This window comes from Bidens hawaiensis, unplaced genomic scaffold, assembly GCF_021521415.1.
Source record: "Bidens hawaiensis isolate Kalapana, Puna unplaced genomic scaffold, B.hawaiensis_p1.1 tig00043566_1, whole genome shotgun sequence".
NCBI lineage: Eukaryota > Viridiplantae > Streptophyta > Magnoliopsida > Asterales > Asteraceae > Bidens > Bidens hawaiensis.
The window spans coordinates 52,629-71,404 of NW_027497731.1; the positions used below are offsets into that span (position 1 = coordinate 52,629).

At 42.0% G+C, this 18,776-nt stretch overlaps 2 protein-coding genes across 2 annotated transcripts; one reads left to right on the top strand and one right to left on the bottom strand.

Moving 5' to 3' along the window:
* The first annotated feature begins 5,952 nt into the window (after window positions 1–5,952).
* Window positions 5,953–8,797, top strand: LOC143594380 (uncharacterized). The gene is made up of 4 exons (XM_077073706.1): window positions 5,953–6,127; window positions 7,105–7,199; window positions 7,297–8,155; window positions 8,555–8,797. Exons 1-4 carry the CDS (start codon window positions 6,038–6,040, stop codon window positions 8,633–8,635), a joined length of 1,125 nt encoding a protein of 374 aa, XP_076929821.1. The 5' UTR covers window positions 5,953–6,037; the 3' UTR covers window positions 8,636–8,797.
* A 1,969-nt stretch (window positions 8,798–10,766) lies between these two features.
* LOC143594392 (uncharacterized) lies at window positions 10,767–12,189 on the bottom strand. The gene is made up of 3 exons (XM_077073717.1): window positions 11,985–12,189; window positions 11,254–11,484; window positions 10,767–10,771 (listed from the first exon to the last, which is right to left on the bottom strand). The coding sequence occupies exons 1-3, from the start codon at window positions 12,187–12,189 to the stop codon at window positions 10,767–10,769; spliced, it is 441 nt and encodes a 146-aa protein (XP_076929832.1).
* Between the last annotated feature and the right edge of the window lie 6,587 nt (window positions 12,190–18,776).

Below are 18,776 nucleotides of genomic sequence, written 5' to 3' on the forward strand. Positions count from 1 at the left end.
ACCTGCGTGAAGGTTTGTCACGTTATTGGGTTCGTGCGGGTAGGACCGCCTTCCCATGCAATGACTTCACGTAATTATGCGGTGAAAACCGGCATATTAGTGTTCAGAAAAGTATAAATGTAAAATCATCAGCTTCGATATTCTTAAAGAGAATCATTTCCATTAGAAGTGGCTCTTGGCCTTCTCTTTACAAATTGGAATTGATTACATGCAAACTGTGTAATTGAACTCCCTTCCATGTTGGGATGGGAGTGCCATCGAGCCGATACGCACCTGGTTCGGGATCTCGTTCTTTACGCAGCATGTAGTCTCGATTTTGAAGCTGAAATTGGTTCGTGTTTTCCCCAGCTGGGGTTCTATACGCACTCGCCTGCCTAGCTTTTATTTCGCCACGAGGTGCGCGAGCGTCCCATCTCTGACGAATGTTTCGACCATGTCTTTTACGTCTATGCATTCTTCGGTGTTGTGGCCTTTTGTTCTGTGATAGTCACAGTACTTGCTCCGATCAGCATCGTGACGATGCCGGATTACTGGAGGCTTTGGCCATGGGAGCTCCTCAGTAGCAAATATGTCAGTGACGCTTTTGGTAAGTGGCGTCCACCTGGAGTTCCGGTGCGGCTTTACATTATCCCTTTCACCCAATCGGTGCTGTAAGTCGGATGAGGTGTCAAAGTTTACCCTTGACTGCCAAATGCCTTGCTTCCGTTTTTTGTTCAATCGGGCGGTGAGGACGTTGTCCTCTCTCGTCCTCTGGGTGTAAAGGTTTGTGTTCTGCGGAAGGTCTCTACCCAGTTGCTTCTCCGTTTCCGCATAGCGTTTGGCTGCTGTCATGATGCCATCCCATGTGGATGGCATTCCATCTTTACCCGTTAGGGTGCGGATAAGCTCTGGGTCTTGCGCGCCCTGGATGAAGGCTGCGCGAACAAGATCCTCGCTGATATTGCCCAACTTAACTTCTTTGAGTTGAAGCGAGTGATGAAGTTTGGCAGAGATTCATCTTCTTCCCGTGTGCATTTGAGGATTGTCCATTGCTCCTCGGTATACTTTCGCTGCTGGCTGAAGTGTTGGCTAAACTTCTGCTGGAAGTCTGCCCAGTCGTAAATGTGGTTAACCGGTAAACGATCAAACCAAGCCCTAGCAGCCCCCACCAGCGTCATTTGGAACATGTAACACCACGTGGGTTCCGTCCAATTGCTAACGGTTGCCCCCGCTATGAACCTGTTCAAATGATCGTCTGGATCAGATAGGCCGTCATATGTGCCTATGTTAGGCATTTGTTTAGCACTTTTCGGGGCAATTGCTTCAGCAATGTCCTTTGCAAATTTGGACGTTCCTGCATTTGTAACGTTTGGTCTGAACGTTTTAGAGAAGTCTCGTGGACTTCCATCTATGCTTTTTGGTTTGAAGGCTTGTCCAAAATGCCTTTTCGGTTGGGTTTCCGTTTCTTTACGCTTCCCTTTTGCCTTATGACGAGGGTTCGCGTCGGAGTCGGATTCCTCCGAGTCATCCTCCCAGTATTCGAATTCGTCGGCCTGTTGCACGGAACGCAAGCGTTCGTTCAACTCAGCCTGGAATTCCTTTTGTCGTGCCTCCGCCCATGCCTTGACTTCGTCGAGAGTCTGGCGGGGGAGTCTTCGTTTTTCAAACTGGGTATCGGTGGATCCCAGTAGGCGGTCATTTACTGCACTTGCCCCTGCTTTAGTAAGTGGGGTAGTGTTCGTAAAATTTACTTCACTTGCTCCGGCTTCGGTAGCCGGAGTAGTGTTTGTAAAAACTGTGTTGCCGGTATTCCCCCCAATAGCTGGGGTTGTGGTTACCGGAATTTCTCTAACCATCTTTTGTATAAAGTTTTGAAAAAACTGGAGAAAATTGTAGTTCTAGCTTTATGCACGGATGGCGCCAATGAAGAAACACTAACCGGACCCCGGGCAGATTACTGGTAACCTGGGGGTTGGAGAGATGTTTCCCACGAGGGGTTAGACCCTTGGAAGATGGTTCTTCTGATAACCTGCAAAACAGACACCGTGAGCTCGTCACTGAGAAGGGGGGGTTCCTCCTTGTGACCACCCTCCGGCGTGAGAATCAGACTAGATTGCTCTTTAAATATAAAAGTATATTAAGAGATTGCTAGAGCAGATATCAGGTATATATGATGATAATGTAATAAGATATGATAAGATCAGATGATCATACCATTTGTGGTATTTATAGCCGAAGGTAGGTTTCCAAGGGGTTTAGCCGGCCCAACACGCTACCAACTGTAACCTATGCACGTGCCCTGCCTGTGAGTGGTGGATAGGTAGCGGCTGACACAGAGCAGGCGTGTCGTGTACTCTTCCTCTTCTGCCAACTACAGGCTAGGCACGTGGTATGGCAGGAGTTGGTGGGTAGGCGGCGGCTATTGGTCACAGTGCTGTGGCGTGCTGTCTGCCATGCTGCTGTCAGTGAGCTGTCGCATCTCTGATCAGATCTTTGCCCATACCTCGTCAGGTACAGTAAAAGATCCTTCAGTATACGGACTGGCTTATTTGGGCGGGAGTATTCCCCCTCCCGCCTCTGTGCGGGATTGCTCCCGGCTTGGCTCATTCCTTCAGGTGACACTGAACGATTGAGAGCTAAGTGCCTTGTGCGTGTAGCCATGCTGCGCGGGTGGCCTTCCCTAATGGCTTGTATCCGAGGCTGCGGGGACAGGCGGAGTCCTTCACCATTGGGAGGCATTTCCTGCGGGACCAGCTTGCGTACTGCGCGTAAGGACGTCACGTCTCTGAGCATGGTTGGTCCTGCGGATCCAGTTGGTCTCTGCGCAGACGTCCCTGTTTAAGGTGAGTCTTGCGGGTCTAACTGGGCTCTGCTGGGACCTACCTCTTCAACTGGGACTCAATGCTCCTGACTTGCGAGGAGGTTACAGACCTACCCGCATCATACCCAAAGACCAAGCAGGAAACTCGGGCATTTCTGCAAGTGACAAGGACTTCCGCGGAAAGAATCCCCATGGAAAACCTTACAAAACCCTTTTCAAAACCCTTTGCTCAAGTCCAAAAGTTCACCTCACTTCATTAAACACTCATGAGAAGAACATTGGACTGGGGGGACTTGAAGAGGTAGGTCCCAGCAGAGCCCAGTTAGACCCGCAAGACTCACCTTAAACAGGGACGTCTGCGCAGAGACCAACTGGATCCGCAGGACCAACCATGCTCAGAGACGTGACGTCCTTACGCGCAGTACGCAAGCTGGTCCCGCAGGAAATGCCTCCCAATGGTGAAGGACTCCGCCTGTCCCCGCAGCCTCGGATACAAGCCATTAGGGAAGGCCACCCGCGCAGCATGGCTACACGCACAAGGCACTTAGCTCTCAATCGTTCAGTGTCACCTGAAGGAATGAGCCAAGCCGGGAGCAATCCCGCACAGAGGCGGGAGGGGGAATACTCCCGCCCAAATAAGCCAGTCCGTATACTGAAGGATCTTTTACTGTACCTGACGAGGTATGGGCAAAGATCTGATCAGAGATGCGACAGCTCACTGACAGCAGCATGGCAGACAGCACGCCACAGCACTGTGACCAATAGCCGCCGCCTACCCACCAACTCCTGCCATACCACGTGCCTAGCCTGTAGTTGGCAGAAGAGGAAGAGTACACGACACGCCTGCTCTGTGTCAGCCGCTACCTATCCACCACTCACAGGCAGGGCACGTGCATAGGTTACAGTTGGTAGCGTGTTGGGCCGGCTAAACCCCTTGGAAACCTACCTTCGGCTATAAATACCACAAATGGTATTTATAGCCGAAGGTAGGTTTCCAAGGGGTTTAGCCGGCCCAACACGCTACCAACTGTAACCTATGCACGTGCCCTGCCTGTGAGTGGTGGATAGGTAGCGGCTGACACAGAGCAGGCGTGTCGTGTACTCTTCCTCTTCTGCCAACTACAGGCTAGGCACGTGGTATGGCAGGAGTTGGTGGGTAGGCGGCGGCTATTGGTCACAGTGCTGTGGCGTGCTGTCTGCCATGCTGCTGTCAGTGAGCTGTCGCATCTCTGATCAGATCTTTGCCCATACCTCGTCAGGTACAGTAAAAGATCCTTCAGTATACGGACTGGCTTATTTGGGCGGGAGTATTCCCCCTCCCGCCTCTGTGCGGGATTGCTCCCGGCTTGGCTCATTCCTTCAGGTGACACTGAACGATTGAGAGCTAAGTGCCTTGTGCGTGTAGCCATGCTGCGCGGGTGGCCTTCCCTAATGGCTTGTATCCGAGGCTGCGGGGACAGGCGGAGTCCTTCACCATTGGGAGGCATTTCCTGCGGGACCAGCTTGCGTACTGCGCGTAAGGACGTCACGTCTCTGAGCATGGTTGGTCCTGCGGATCCAGTTGGTCTCTGCGCAGACGTCCCTGTTTAAGGTGAGTCTTGCGGGTCTAACTGGGCTCTGCTGGGACCTACCTCTTCAGTTACTTATATTTTAATAAAGGTAGTGTAAATTTACCTTATAAGAACAATGAGTCACAAGAGGTTGGGGCGTTATAGTGTAGTTTAAAAAATGAAATGTCGAAGTTGGTTATTAATTTGGTCTTATGATCGGGTTTTTTTTAAGTTGGTGTTTCAGATTAAGCATCCATCTTGTTCATGTCTTCTTTCATTATAAAGACAAACTATGAATCAAGCAAGTAGCGTCTGATTTGATTCAATTTTAATGTTGAGAGACTTGATTTTGATTTACACTAAAAAAACATTAATAACAGTTTGGCTCATTATTTTATCTACAACCATTAAAATTGGACTGTAAACATACCAACTAGCATATCTTCATCATATCGTCCACATGAGAGATACCGAGTCATAAGAAATATTGAACATCAACCACCATTAACATGTTTCAAGTACATGCATTATGAATGAAAAAAGGAAACTCTATAGCATAACATGCTTGGGGATGGTAGCAATTTAGAAAAGAACAAATCTATAAACTTCTAATGAACGAAGAAGATTATTAATACGCGTCCGGATGTTAAAGATCTTTCTTATATAAGATTTCACATAATTTAGACTATCAAGAAGCTAGATCGGATAAAATAGAACTTACACACCCGATATAAATTCGTATTAAATAACATCAAACACAATAAATTCACAAAATATATTTGCCATTTAAATAATACTTTATCATTCACAGCAATAAAATATCCAATTACAATAGATTAACAGGTAAACATACAATTTAAATTAAGGTATATTGGTTTTTATTAATCCCAACAATTGTCATTTGGTTGCTGCCGGTCCTAACTAACGAATTGGCTACTGACAGTCTCAACTTTTAATGTTTTTGTTCCCAACGGTCTGCGACTAACAGAGCTGTTAGTTGCAGGTTGCCTGAAAAACGTTATTGGCCGGAAAAGTCACATGAACACCGCCACCATCACCAATTGGCTCACCACCAACCAACTACCATCACCTGAGCACCACCAACCGATTCCGATGATGGTTTTGTGGTTCCGGCGACCTCAATAATTGTGGCTTTTACTATAAAATATTCCTAAAAGTACGATACAAAGTTACAAATATGTTTTGGACGAAAATGTTGAGTTTTTCGTAAAACAAAGTGTGAGTTTATCGGCAAAAGATGTTTTTCCGGCGACCTGCAACTAACGGCGTTAGGCTTTCGTTAGTCACGAACCGTTGGAAACAAATACGTTAAAAGTTTAGACCGTTATGAGCCAATTCGTTAATTAAGACCGTCATCGACCAAAATATAATAATAGAATAATCAAAACCAATATACCTTAAATAAATAATACTACAATATTTTTAAATTTAAATTCCCTGTTTTCAAAATTAAAGAAAAAGCAAGTTTAATATGACATCACTAACTCACCGCAAATGCAACGGTCATCTTCTTTCTCTCTCTCTCTTACAAAGACAAAGTCGACCGTTTTATTGCTTTCTCTCTCTAACAATAACAATGGCGTTGATCATCTAACACCCACTTCACAATTGATTGATTCTTTCATTCTTTGTAAATCAAGAAGACTAAAGAAGTTGAATTGATCAAATGGGTTGTTTTCTTGGATGTTTTAATTCTTCTTCTTCTAAAGATCGTAAACCAAGAAAACGTAGGTACAAGGCTATTCCCAGAGATCAAGTAAGATTTTTGAGATTTACCCATTTGAATTACATCTTTTAAATTACATCTGATGTTGTTATTTGTTAATTTCATGTTTAATTCACAAGAAATTGAAGAATTTTGGTTGTTATATGTTGGGTTGTTTATGATAAATTAGGAATTTTGACTTTTTTAATTTTGACTCTGGGTTTTGGTTTATTCTGTTACAAATCAGTTTCCACTGTTTTGTTTGATTCTTGAATTTTTTAATTTTTTAGCTATAAACACAGCTTAAATGTTTACTTTATTCTGTTTTTATTTAAGTTTTTTTTATGAAGTTTATATGAGACATTGGGAATGTCTGGATGTGGGATTTGAATAATCAAAATGTGTTTTAATTAGTTTTTACAAACAACACTGAACAATTACTTTTGCCATACATCCAAACATGCAACTAATCATCTGAATCATAGTTATGAAAGGCCCTCGCTTCTTGCGCATAGGCGCGTTTTTCAAGCAACGCTCAATAAATGCGCTTCTAGTTTCTAGGTGAGCGCTTCGGCATTGTCTATGCCAAAAACATGAGAACATAAAAGCCGAGTAAAAGAAACACTAGGGGTGCTATTGAAACTCTGATCTAGGAGATGTCAAATGCGTTATAGATACAATTTGTTATTTAAGTTTTGGAATTACATTTGAATCTTGACTATTTTAGAACTTTTAGTAATAATTAAATGATATTAAATGTTATATAATAACTTTTGTTTATTTGATTTGAAGAATAGTATTCTTTTTCATGTACATAATATATTAATAATTTTTTATTTAAGTGCGCTTATTTTTTCTTAGGCCCTCGCTTTTTTTTGCCCCAGGCGAGGCCTTTGTGCCTTGAGTGCGCCTAACACATTTGATAACTATAATCTGAATTTGATTAGTCAATATCATTATGTCACTTCAATGTGCACATCCTAAATGATGATCTTAGTTTTGGGCTAATTTGTGAATTTGTGTTACAGAATCCTAAAAGTCAAAACCTTGTGCAAACTGATGTATCTTTGGTACAACCTACCATCAAGGATAATAAGCCCTGTGATTCACTTCCAGAATTAAGGTAAACCAAAAGTTTTACTACAGTAATATTTTTTAATGAGTTTAGCAATAATGACTAAACCCTTTAATAATAATGCTATATATATTTTTTGTTATAGAGGAAAGAATGAGGAGCCATTGAGTGTAAGTACAAGAAAAAAAGTGACATTTGATACAAATGTCACAACTTATGAGCATGTTCAAGAAATCTACGACAGTACCGAATCTTTATTGGAAAAGAACGAAAAAGGCGAAACCTTTCCCAAGTCCGGTTCTTGGGACGGTTCAGACGATAACGGTGGACCCTATCTACCGAATTACAGGTACGGGAATTGCCTCGAAAGCGACGATGAATATGAATATTCAGAAAATTCAGAAAACGAAGATGGTTTAGACGATGAAGAAGATTACGACGGCGAACGTGAAGATGCAGATGGAATCATATGCCAAGAAGTATGGTGTGAGTCAGTAACCGAATCTTGTTTAAGTCCCGTGTTAAAACCCGTTGAGAATCTTGCGCAATGGAAGGCTTTGAAATCACCAAAGGCGTTGACTTTTGACCCGCAAAAGGAGAATCTTTCTTTGAATCGGAATCCCGAACCAGCAGTTGAAGCTAGTCTGAACTGGATGGTTTCTTCAGAAAAAAACTCGCATAATACCAAACGGGTCGGATTCTATAGCCCGGATCTTGAGCCCGTTTCCTCTGAAAAATGTTTTTCTCAATTTTCTCAAGAGTCAACGGTTACTTCAGTCAAAAGCATAGAAGATAGACCGATTTTGGGGGCGTTGACCGAAGACGAGTTGAAACAGTTTTCGGGGTTGACTTGTACACCGAGAAAGTCACCGGGCAAAAGCCAGGATGATATGCCTATTATTGGTAGTGTCGGGAGTTACTGGAGCCAAACGGGCTCGGCCCAATCTTCGAGCTCAACTTCATCGTGTAAAGGCATTCCGAATGCTACCAGCAAGTATAGAGAGGTATATCTATAAATTTATCATCTTTGTCGTTAAAAAATTGTTTTTTGTTTTTGGGTCAAAACGGGTCGGGTCAAAACCAGTTGTCCGTTGGTATTAGACTTGAATCTTGTTTGACCCGTATAGTTAAATTTTTATTTAGCCCTTTTTTTTTAATTTACGTCTCGATATAAATTTATTTAGAGAGGTATATCTATAAGTTTAACATCTTTGTCATTAAAAAAATGTTTTTGTTTTTGGGTCAAACCAGTTGACCACGTTCGTGACACACAAGTCGTGCGTTGGTGTTAGACTTGAAACTTATTTGACCCATATCCCTTGATAGTTAAACTTTTATTTAGCCCGTTTTTTTTTATCTATGTATGTCTCGATATAAAATTTCGGTACTTATGTGGTGTACAGGATAAGAAGGTGAATTGGCAAAATGTCCCATTTGAAACAAGATTGGAGAAAGCTTTGAGTGAAGATGCTGCTGAATACTGAAGCTTAGAAGTGTTTATTTTTTCATTTTTTTATTTTTCTTATTTTAAAATTGTTTGTGAGATTGGTTTGGAGTTTCATGTGTGATTTTTGCACAGTTTGTTACCATTTAGGGATTGGTTTGGTGTAATTCTTTATTGGTTATTTGGTGGTTATCAATATAAAGATTGGATTAATTTGCATAGCAAACTTGACACCTCATATGTTATTGTATCCCACATCCCTCCACCAACATATTTATTAAAATTTATAAGCTTTGGACAAACTTCAAAAGTGCCGGGCTCGGTGACGTGAGCCAGTGACTCAAGTGAGGGCATTAAGATGGGTTTGAAGGCGCGAAAATTAGAATAAAACTTAGCCATGGTGGTCAAGTTCAGCTTTATTGTCGGACTACTTTCCACGTGTCCCTGTTCGTGGGTGGTGGGCTTGTTTTATAAAGTGTTCGTAGGGTTGGGCCGTTCTCAATGCCGGACACCGGCATTGAACTTACCACTTCATGGCTTGTCATTAGCACCAACGTCCCATTTTTCATTAGAATACCGTGGTTGTCTTTGGTCAAGTTCAACCGTAATTGTCGGAAAGTTCTCGTGGGCTGGTGGTTGTCTCTTCAATACAGCCCCTTTAGTTGACTTAACCAGAGCAGCGACCAACACGAACATTGATCTTAACACTCCATGTGTCTTCTTCAGCAGCAATGTCCCATTTTTTTTTAAGATGGTTATATGTCGTTTTGAAAGTTTTTGTCTTACAAACCAAATAAAATCCGAGGAATGGATGACTCGCAACATGTAAGGGTTTACGAGAAATATTTTTGTCAAACATGATTGATTTTATATTTTTTATAGATAGATTCATGTTTTAAATGCGATCAGTGAAATTATATTATGTTACTAAGAGTTTTTATGTATATTTATTTTTATTAACTTGAAAATTGAAATACTATTTGAACCGATCTTGAATATAGGCCGTAGTACGTATAGTCGTATAGCCTTCACCATCATAGATATGATCATATGAACAAGACTACAAGACTCATATAATTGGTATTTATAATCTAACTACAAAAATAGAAATATATTTGATCTTAACAAACTTTACCAGATTGGCGAAGTGGTCTACTGGTGAAAGTGTTGGCACGGATTTATGAAACTTGATGGTTCCAAGATGGGCTTGATTGCTAGAAGTCTAGATCATTGGTCTATAAGAGCTTCGAGCTATGTTGATGGCTTTAACGTAGTATCGCTCACCCGTTCACTCAAAGACAAAAGTGTCGATCTAGAATTCTTCACTAGCCGAGAACGACATACTGACTTAGAGTTTTCCAATAAAAAAAGTTGATAAGGTGGCAAATAACCCAACCAGATAAACCTTTTTATGAATGTGTGAAAAGGTGTAGACACCAAAGAAATGACAATGAATCTCAAATTGATTTTGAAGATTTACCAAATTTTTGTCGTATTAATTTTCTTATTGTTGTATTTAATTTTTTAGTTGTCAATCTAATTAAAAATATAATATATTCTATAAACGGAGCTCCATGTAATTATTTTCTCTTGAAAAGTATTTCTATCTTTTTATCTTTTTTTTCACTTCCATGATTCCATCTCGTGTGATGCACAACGGATTGCAATTTTGTTTTTCTCTAGAAATTATATACTTGTCATATGTGTTAAAACCTTTTAATAAAATAGCTAGATTTTTTAGGAAGCTGGCAAAGCCGAGAGTTGGTAAACCTCGAGCGTTATGACAGTGAGTCGACGCAAATCGGTCGGTATCGGATACGTTCGTTACAGTAAACATCGGTGGTAAAATCTGAGCGTTAAAAACCTAAAAATCATTTCATCAAATTAACATACTAAAATATTAATATATAAAAAAACAAAATACTTAAAAGGGTGTTTATTTAGTCGGCTAACCTGGGCAGTGATCAAATTCAAACGTTATCGGTCCCGGACATTGAGGTGGTAACTCGACATAAATTCGGTTGATTTTGATTATGTTCGTTACAGTAGTGGAGCTAAAAGACGAAAAAATTAACAAAAATTAAGGTAGGCCTAACCAAATTTTTATAGCACTAAAACTAAAACAAAAAAAAATGACCTTTGATCAGTTTCCTGTATGTTTGTTATGATAACTAAACTAAATAAACAAACAAAAATAAAATTCACAAACTAACATGGTGCCACCAAATGCCCAATAGTACACTTGCGACAACAAAATTCTTTTCTATAATAATAATAATAATTTCATCACAAGGCTGAGGGTAATGGGGCTCTTGAGCCCCAGGTGAGCCAAGCAAAATATGACACGTAGGCGATGACATGGCCATGGATCAAGTCCCAGAGGGTGTAGTGGTCCAGGTGAGCAGGGGCTTGATCCAGTTTTTTATTTATTTAATTATTTTAAATAATACATTAAATAACAATATAAAACATTACATTAATAATAATATAAAACATTACGTTGATACTAGTCTAATACAAGATCATCGAGTCTTCTATCCCACAAATGCTCGACCAACTCATGCCGAACGTTGCCATGTAACTCACGACTCTTGATGATATTTATGTTGGCGAGTCGTTGTTCAATGGTGATCGTCGATTCTTGTCTTGGAATATCACCTTGGTAGTTTTGACAAATAGCTTTACCCTCGTCTTCTAGTGTCATGTTATGTAGGATTATACACGTGATGACGACTTCCGTTATCTTCTCCCTTGTCCAAAATCTTATTGGATTCGCCAACATTGCCCATCTTTTCTTTAGGACTCCAAACGCCCTTTCAATATCTTTCCTTGCTGATGCTTGTTTCTTCGTGAAGTACTTTCGTTTGTTAGAAACTGGAGCCGCGTAAGCTTGAACAAGTATCCCCCATTCGTTGTAAATACCATCAACGAGGTAGTACCCGTACTTGAAATGTTCTCCATTTGCTAAAAAAGCTTGAGGAGGTTCTACCCCGTCGATAAGGTCATCGATTATCGATGACTGATCGATAACATTGAGGTCATTATTAGACCCGGCAACCCCAAAGAACGCATGCCAAATCCAAAGATCCTGTGACGCCGCCGCCTCAAGTACGATAGTAGGGTCGGGGTGATCACCTCGATAGAATTGATCTCGCCAAGCAGTGGGACACATAGCCCAACCAACATGCATACAATCAAGGCTACCGAGCATCCCGGGGAAACCATGCTTTTCACCGTGCACCTCGTATATGCGTTGGATATCATACATTGTTGGTCTACGTAAGTATCTCCGCTTGTATAGCGATATGACCCCTAAATATAATTATTAAAGTTATATAAGTTATGTAGATATTTGAAAAATATATAAACAAACGTAAAAAAATATATACCTCTACAAAAGTGGTTAAGCACATCGCGTCCGGTCTTTTTAGCCATTTGTAGATACTCGTCCAACATGTCCGATCCAACACCATACGCTAGTTGTTGAAGAGCGGCGGTAATTTTTTGAGTAGCCGTGAACCCGGGCTTACCTCTAGCGTCATCCCTTTGTTGAAAATACTCAAAGTGCTCCGGCAAGTCATTTGCTAGACGCATGAATAATCGTCTAGTCATTCGAAAACGGGTTCTAAAACTATCCTCACCATATGTGGGATTGGGACTAAAATAGTGACGTATCAAAGTTTCGTTAGCGGTCTTTCGATCACGAATACGCGGTTGGCGGAACAATGGGGCTCGGGGGCGATTTTGATCTCTCAAAAAGCTTATCGTCGTTTGAACCGCTTGAAAAATGAGTTCGTCTTCTTCGGTAGAATAGGAAGACGAAGACGATGACGACGATGCCAGTTATAAATATATAAATAGAAGTTTTGATAGAGAGAATGTATGGTTTGAGTTTTTATAGAAAGTGTGGATTTGTATTTATAGATAAAAAAAATATTTAAACTGGCTGATATACGTCTATTTATACATCTCGAATCCCGTGTAAAGTTGTGTTTCCGTAATGTTTTAAGTTCGTTCAAGTTCGAGTTTTGTTTATCTTTTATTAATTTAGGTTTTGAGTCAAGTTTTATATATTTATCGTGTTTTAACTCTTTTGATGTCTTGCATGTTAAACTTAATTCTTTCTATCATTTCATGCGAAGTTTATGTTCGTTTTGTTCATCATTGGCTACATGATTAGTTCACTTAGAGTTTCGATTTGTTTTCATGTAAATGGTGGCTTTGGAGTCAAGGAAAAGAAGTTCTAGAAGTTTCTCATCGTTACTTGGAGTTCAAGAAAGGGGCCTAATATGAATAAACAAGAAATAATTGCAAAAAACGAAAATTCCCCAAAAAGGGGCGCCGCACCGCGCCTAGGCAAATGCCCAGGATGCCTAGGCCGGGCGCCTAGGCCTTCTGGTCAGCCAAAAATTGCAAGCCCAAGCCCATTCTCGCCTATATAAACATCTTCATTCCCTAGCCGATCCTAAGCTTTTGGCAGCCGATTTTCCAAGGGTTAGAGCAAGTTTGTGAAGGTTTTGAAGCTAGGAATCAAGGGAGATCATCGAGCTTTCATACGGGTGTTCAAGGATCGATTAAGACGGGTTCTTTCGTTCTTTTTCATTGTCTTTGTTCATTAATTTTCACGATGTTTCTCTTTGTTTTTTGGTTTAGTTATTTGTCTTTGATTATAACTATGCTAGGCTAGACTTCATGTCTACCTATGTGACATCTGCCCCGATCCGACCCGACCCAGGTACCCGTTTCTCTGACCCGATCTCTTTCTTTTATGATTTAATATTTATTTATACTTATATTTTACTTTTAATAATAATAATATATTTTCCTTCCCGCCCCTTTCTCTCTCTTTTTCTTTCCGCCGTCCCGTCCCTCTCCTTCTCTCTTTCCGCCTTGTTTCCCTCTTTTTCTTCTAACTCTTTGCTTGTCCTTTGTTCCTTCCCGCCTAAGGTTGTCTGCGCAGCTCCACGCGCCAGACCCCTTACAAGGAATCCTGCGTGAAGACCACCTGTTACAGCGATACGCGAGACGAACTCTTCTCGCAGCGCGCTAAGAATTATAATTCTTCTCGCAGCGCGCGAAGAACGGTAGTTCTTCCCGCGACGCGCTAAGGATTGTAGTTCTTCTCGCAGCACGCTAAGAATCGTAGTTCATCCCTCGACGCGCGAAGAATTATAGTTCTTCCCGCGGCGCGCTAGGAATTTTAGTTCCTCCCGCGGCGCGCTAAGAAATGTGATTCTTCCCGCGGCGCGCTTAGAAATGTAGTTCTTTCCGCGACGCGTTAAGGTTGGTCATGTCTGCCTTCGCGCTCGCGCTCTCTTGACCTTCTGTGTCTGCCTTCGCGCTCGATCTTTCTCGCGCTGAACCCTTTGAGTTTTCTTCTGTTTAATCTAGCCGTTTGCTTTTGTGTTGTCTTATCTTTTGTGCTGTTGACCTAATCTGCTTTATGTCTGAAAAGTTACTTTCGGCGCAGCATGCGCACCAACCCCATTGGTTGACAGATAAAGTGACTGACATAATCTTTTGAGAATCTGCTTTTTCCATGCTTGACCAGTACCTTTTTTCTGACCTGCCCATGCCTTTTTACTGTTCCCTGTCAGCCTTTTTCTCTTTTTCCCTGCTGCCATATCTTTTGATATCTTTTGCTTTTGGAATCTTTTACTTTTTGAGATCTTTTCCCCTTTTTCTAGGGATTGTGTTCCCTAGGGTTTCTCTATAAATAATAGTATTATTTTTCCTAACACTACACACACAAACACTTAATCTCTCCTGTTCTCCTTGCTCTCTCTGCCGCCTCCCTCTCTGCCTCCGTCTTCCTCCCTGTTCTGTCCTGCTCTTCCGGTAATATATATATATTATATATAATAATTTACTTATTAATTATGCTAACTTATAATCAAGACTTAAAACAGATCGTTAAAACAATAATCTTTAATTATAGGTTAACTTGTGCTTGTTTAAAGTTGGTTCTTGCTTTATCTTACACCGCATCGTTTATCAAGTGAGTAATCTCGTACCTAATCCCTTTTTGCTTTTAATGTTTTGGGATGTTCATGTGTTCATACAAACTTAGAGTCTTAAACTTGTTTATGAGCTTTAGTCGCGCAGTATCCCATGTGTTGAGGACGTTTACTTGGCTGTTTATTTGTATGTGTGTATCATTAACCGCTTTGTTCGGCCTATTCCGCAGTTTTCATGGATCCATTAGATGAACACGGGAGACCTATCGTTTACGGTTTTCTTTGTTTACACTTGCACAGATGTTTTCTCGTTTTTGTGCTCAATTGGGAGCACGGATTGAACTATGAACTATGAGCTATGATCTATCTAGGCTTGATCACAATCTGATTGCACCCTTGTTAAACACCAGACATACACGTGTTGCGCGCAGATTTATTGTTATCTATGTATTGTATTAAACTTGATTTCTCACCAACACGCAAGTGTTTGACGTTTATTTTAACACATGTTCAGGTTTGCTGTAGCTACATTTGGAGCTTGTGGACACGTAGGACGTTTTTACTTTTGGACCTAGATTAAAATGTATCAAGACAAGTTATTGTTGTTCGAATATTCTGCCTTATAATATATTGATTTATGTTGATTTATGTTATCTTATGTCTACTTTGCGCGTGCGCGAATGAATGTATTTATTAAATATTGACACCCAATAGTGTCACGAGTAATGAAACAATATGTGGCGCCCCGATGTATAATCCGCCTTTGGTCGGGGTGTTACAGATTGGTATCAGAGCTCGTTGACTTTAGGATAGGTGGTTAGACGTAACGGCCTAGAATACCTAAGAGTCCATTCTCGCGCATGAGAGAAATCTCATGTTTGCGCGCTTATTGTTAAATTACTCGTTATTTATAAATATGCTCGCGCTTGCGCAGTATATGATTTTATGTCTTATTTCGCGATATTTCGATTTTTGTTGAATTTCGATTTTTATTGATTTTACTTACATATTCGTTTGTTGGGATTGAAAATCCGAAAAGTCATGGTGATACATGAATAGTTGATTTTCAATTTCCATTTACGATTATGTTCTGAGGTTGGAGACTTGAAAAGTCATGGTGATACATGAATTGTCAACTTCCAATACTCATTTTCTTGTGTATTTTATATTGAAGATTGAAAAGTCATGGTGATACATGAATCGTCAATCTCCAATACTCGTTTGCTCGTATATTTTAAATTGGGAATTCGGAAAGTCATGGTGATACATGAATTGTCGATTCTTGATTCGAATTTGTTACCTTTATTAAGTCTGCATTTAGGGTCATTTATTTTACTTTAACTTTTGACAGTAACTGACACCGCGAAACCAAGCTTTATAAGATTAAAACTTTGCGCTAAAATCAAGATATTAACTAAAATTAAAACTTTTATAGAATGCCTCCGCTATCTCGCTGATTTCAGAGAAGAGAAGCCTCGCGCATGCGTAGACAGCAACGTTCCCAGGAAATGGCCGCCGCGATAGCCCAAGCCTTGAGCCAAAATAATACCTCCAGTTATAACATTAAATCCTTCAATGCGGGTAACCCTCCAAAGTTCACAGGTCTTGAAGGAGCCACCGTGATGCTCCAATGGCTCGAGAAGATAGAAAACACTTTCCTCCACACCCAATGCCCCTCAGACAGACGAACCCTGTATGCTTCCAGTGTCCTGGAATCTAGAGCGCTTACATGGTGGAATGGGGTAGCTCATGCGCGTGGCGCAGAAGCTGCTTCCAGCATGCTCTGGGAGGAATTTAAGGAAATTCTGACGCGAGAATTCTGCCCTCCCAACGAAGTTAAGCGCCTGGAGGAGGAATTTTGGAATCTTAAGCAATACAGCGGTGAAGCGCGCGAGTACGCGACGCGCTTCCACGAGCTAAGCTTACTGGTCCCTCACCTTGTTACCCCTTCCCGCCGAGCCATAGAGAAATTCCTTGGGGGTCTCCCCATGGAAATTCAAGATTCTGTATGGGCCAGAAACCCAGTAACCCTCTCTGACGCCATCGAGTTGGCCGCTGTGCTCAGCGACAACCATGTCAGAGCAGGAACCCTGTTCCTGCGGGGAACAGAAAAGACCAAACTCACCAAGACTGTTCCTGAACCAACAGAAACCAAACCAGAACCCTCAAACCGTAACAACCTCAAGCGCAGGCGCAAGGCCTATGCGCTTACCAACCCGCCCATTGTCCAGCAACCCACCTACCTACCGCCAGTTTACACGCCTAACCCACTGTCAACCTACCCAACACCTCCTGTAGTCCATAACTATGCCCTAACCAATCCCGCACTCCCTGCCCCGCCACCTAAGAAACCTTACACAGGAAATCAACCCTTTTGCCCAACCTGTAGACTTCACCACCCAACCCAAACCCCGTGTCGACAATGTAACCGATGTGGCCGCGTTGGTCACTCTGCCGAATACTGTAGAGTCCCTCTCGCCAACCCAATTGCGCCAACACCACCAGTCTACCCGCAGAATCCACAACCAACCTACCAAAACCCACGACCCAGAACGTGCTTTAACTGCGGCGATCCCAGTCATTTCCGGAACGCGTGCCCAAGGCTACAAGTTCAGATTACGCAAGCGAATCCGGTGAACCAGATTTCAAACCAAGTGACGCGTGGACGAGCTTTTAACATAACCGCGCACCAAGCGCAAGCGAATAATGACGTGGTTAATGGTACATTTTTGCTTAACGGATTTTATGCTTCTGTACTTTTTGATACTGGCGCCGATCGAAGTTTTATCTCTCGCGCCTTCGAGCAGAAGCTTGCGCGACCGCGCGATAACTTAAAAGAAGATTTTTCAGTTGAATTGGCTAACGGTGAAACTGTTTTAATTAACTCTGTGATTAAAGATTGCACGCTTAACCTTAACGAAAACGATTTTCTGATCGACCTCATCCCCCTGCCTCTTGGAAGCTTTGATGTTATTATTGGTATGGACTGGCTGTCGAAGAATCGCGCCGAAGTTATTTGCGCCAAGAAGTTGATTCGCATACCTCGAGAAAATGGTGATCTTCATATTTACGGCGAAAAACCCTCCAGTGGTCTTAAACTTATGTCTTGCGCCGAAGCCCAAAGACTCATGCGGAAGAAGTGTATTGCATTCCTAGCCCATGTGGTTAAACCTGCTAAGGAGAAGAAGCTTCGCGATATCCCTGTTGTGCGTGATTTCCCTGAAGTTTTTCCTGATGATCTTCCTGGTATCCCTCCCGCTCGTGAAGTCGAGTTTCGTATTGATCTTGTCCCTGGTGCTTCCCCCGTGGCTAAATCTCCTTACCGTCTTGCGCCCGCTGAGATGCAAGAATTGGCAAGCCAACTTCAAGAGTTGACTGCTAAAGGATTCATTCGCCCTAGCTCTTCGCCCTGGGGTGCTCCGGTGTTGTTCGTTAAAAAGAAAGATGGATCGTTTCGCATGTGTATTGATTACCGCGAGTTGAACAAACTCACCATTAAGAACCGGTATCCCTTACCGCGTATTGACGACCTCTTTGATCAACTCCAAGGTGCCTCTTGTTTCTCGAAGATTGATCTCCGCTCTGGCTATCACCAGTTGCGCATCCGCGATGAAGATGTTCCGAAGACTGCTTTTCGAACTCGTTATGGCCATTTTGAATTCTTGGTCATGTCCTTCGGTTTAACCAACGCACCCGCCGTTTTCATGGATCTAATGAATCGGGTGTGTAGGCCTTTCTTGGATAAATTCGTGATTGTGTTTATCGATGATGTTCTGGTGTATTCTAAGACCAAGGCCGAGCACGAGCAACATCTTCGGTTGGTGTTGCAAAAGCTTAGAGCTGAGCAACTCTATGCTAAGCTTTCCAAGTGTGAATTTTGGTCGGATGAAGTACAGTTTCTTGGTCATGTTGTAAACAAGATGGGTATTCATGTCGACCCATCCAAAATTGAAGCAATCAAGAACTGGATTACGCCATCCTCTCCTTCTGAGATCCGTTCCTTTCTGGGCTTAGCTGGTTATTACCGGCGCTTCATTTCGAACTTCTCGAAGATCGCTTTGCCTTTAACAGCTCTAACGCACAAAGGTAAACCGTATATTTGGGGCTCGAAGCAAGAAGAAGCCTTTCTGACGCTCAAGCGATTGTTGTGTGAAGCTCCTGTCCTTGCGCTACCTGAGGGTAATGATGATTTTGTCGTGTACTGCGATGCCTCTAACCAAGGTC

Bases quoted from the DNA above. Each gene is read 5' to 3' on its own strand.
- LOC143594380 (XM_077073706.1), top strand. From the start codon at position 6,038: ATGGGTTGTTTTCTTGGATGTTTTAATTCTTCTTCTTCTAAAGATCGT. The intron at 6,128-7,104 runs GTAAGATTTTTG...TTTGTGTTACAG, and splicing joins AGGCTATTCCCAGAGATCAA to AATCCTAAAAGTCAAAACCT. The intron at 7,200-7,296 runs GTAAACCAAAAG...TTTTTGTTATAG, and splicing joins GATTCACTTCCAGAATTAAG to AGGAAAGAATGAGGAGCCAT.
- LOC143594392 (XM_077073717.1), bottom strand. From the start codon at position 12,189: ATGCGTCTAGCAAATGACTTGCCGGAGCACTTTGAGTATTTTCAACAA. The intron at 11,485-11,984 runs GTATATATTTTT...TACTTGTTCAAG, and splicing joins GCTTAACCACTTTTGTAGAG to CTTACGCGGCTCCAGTTTCT.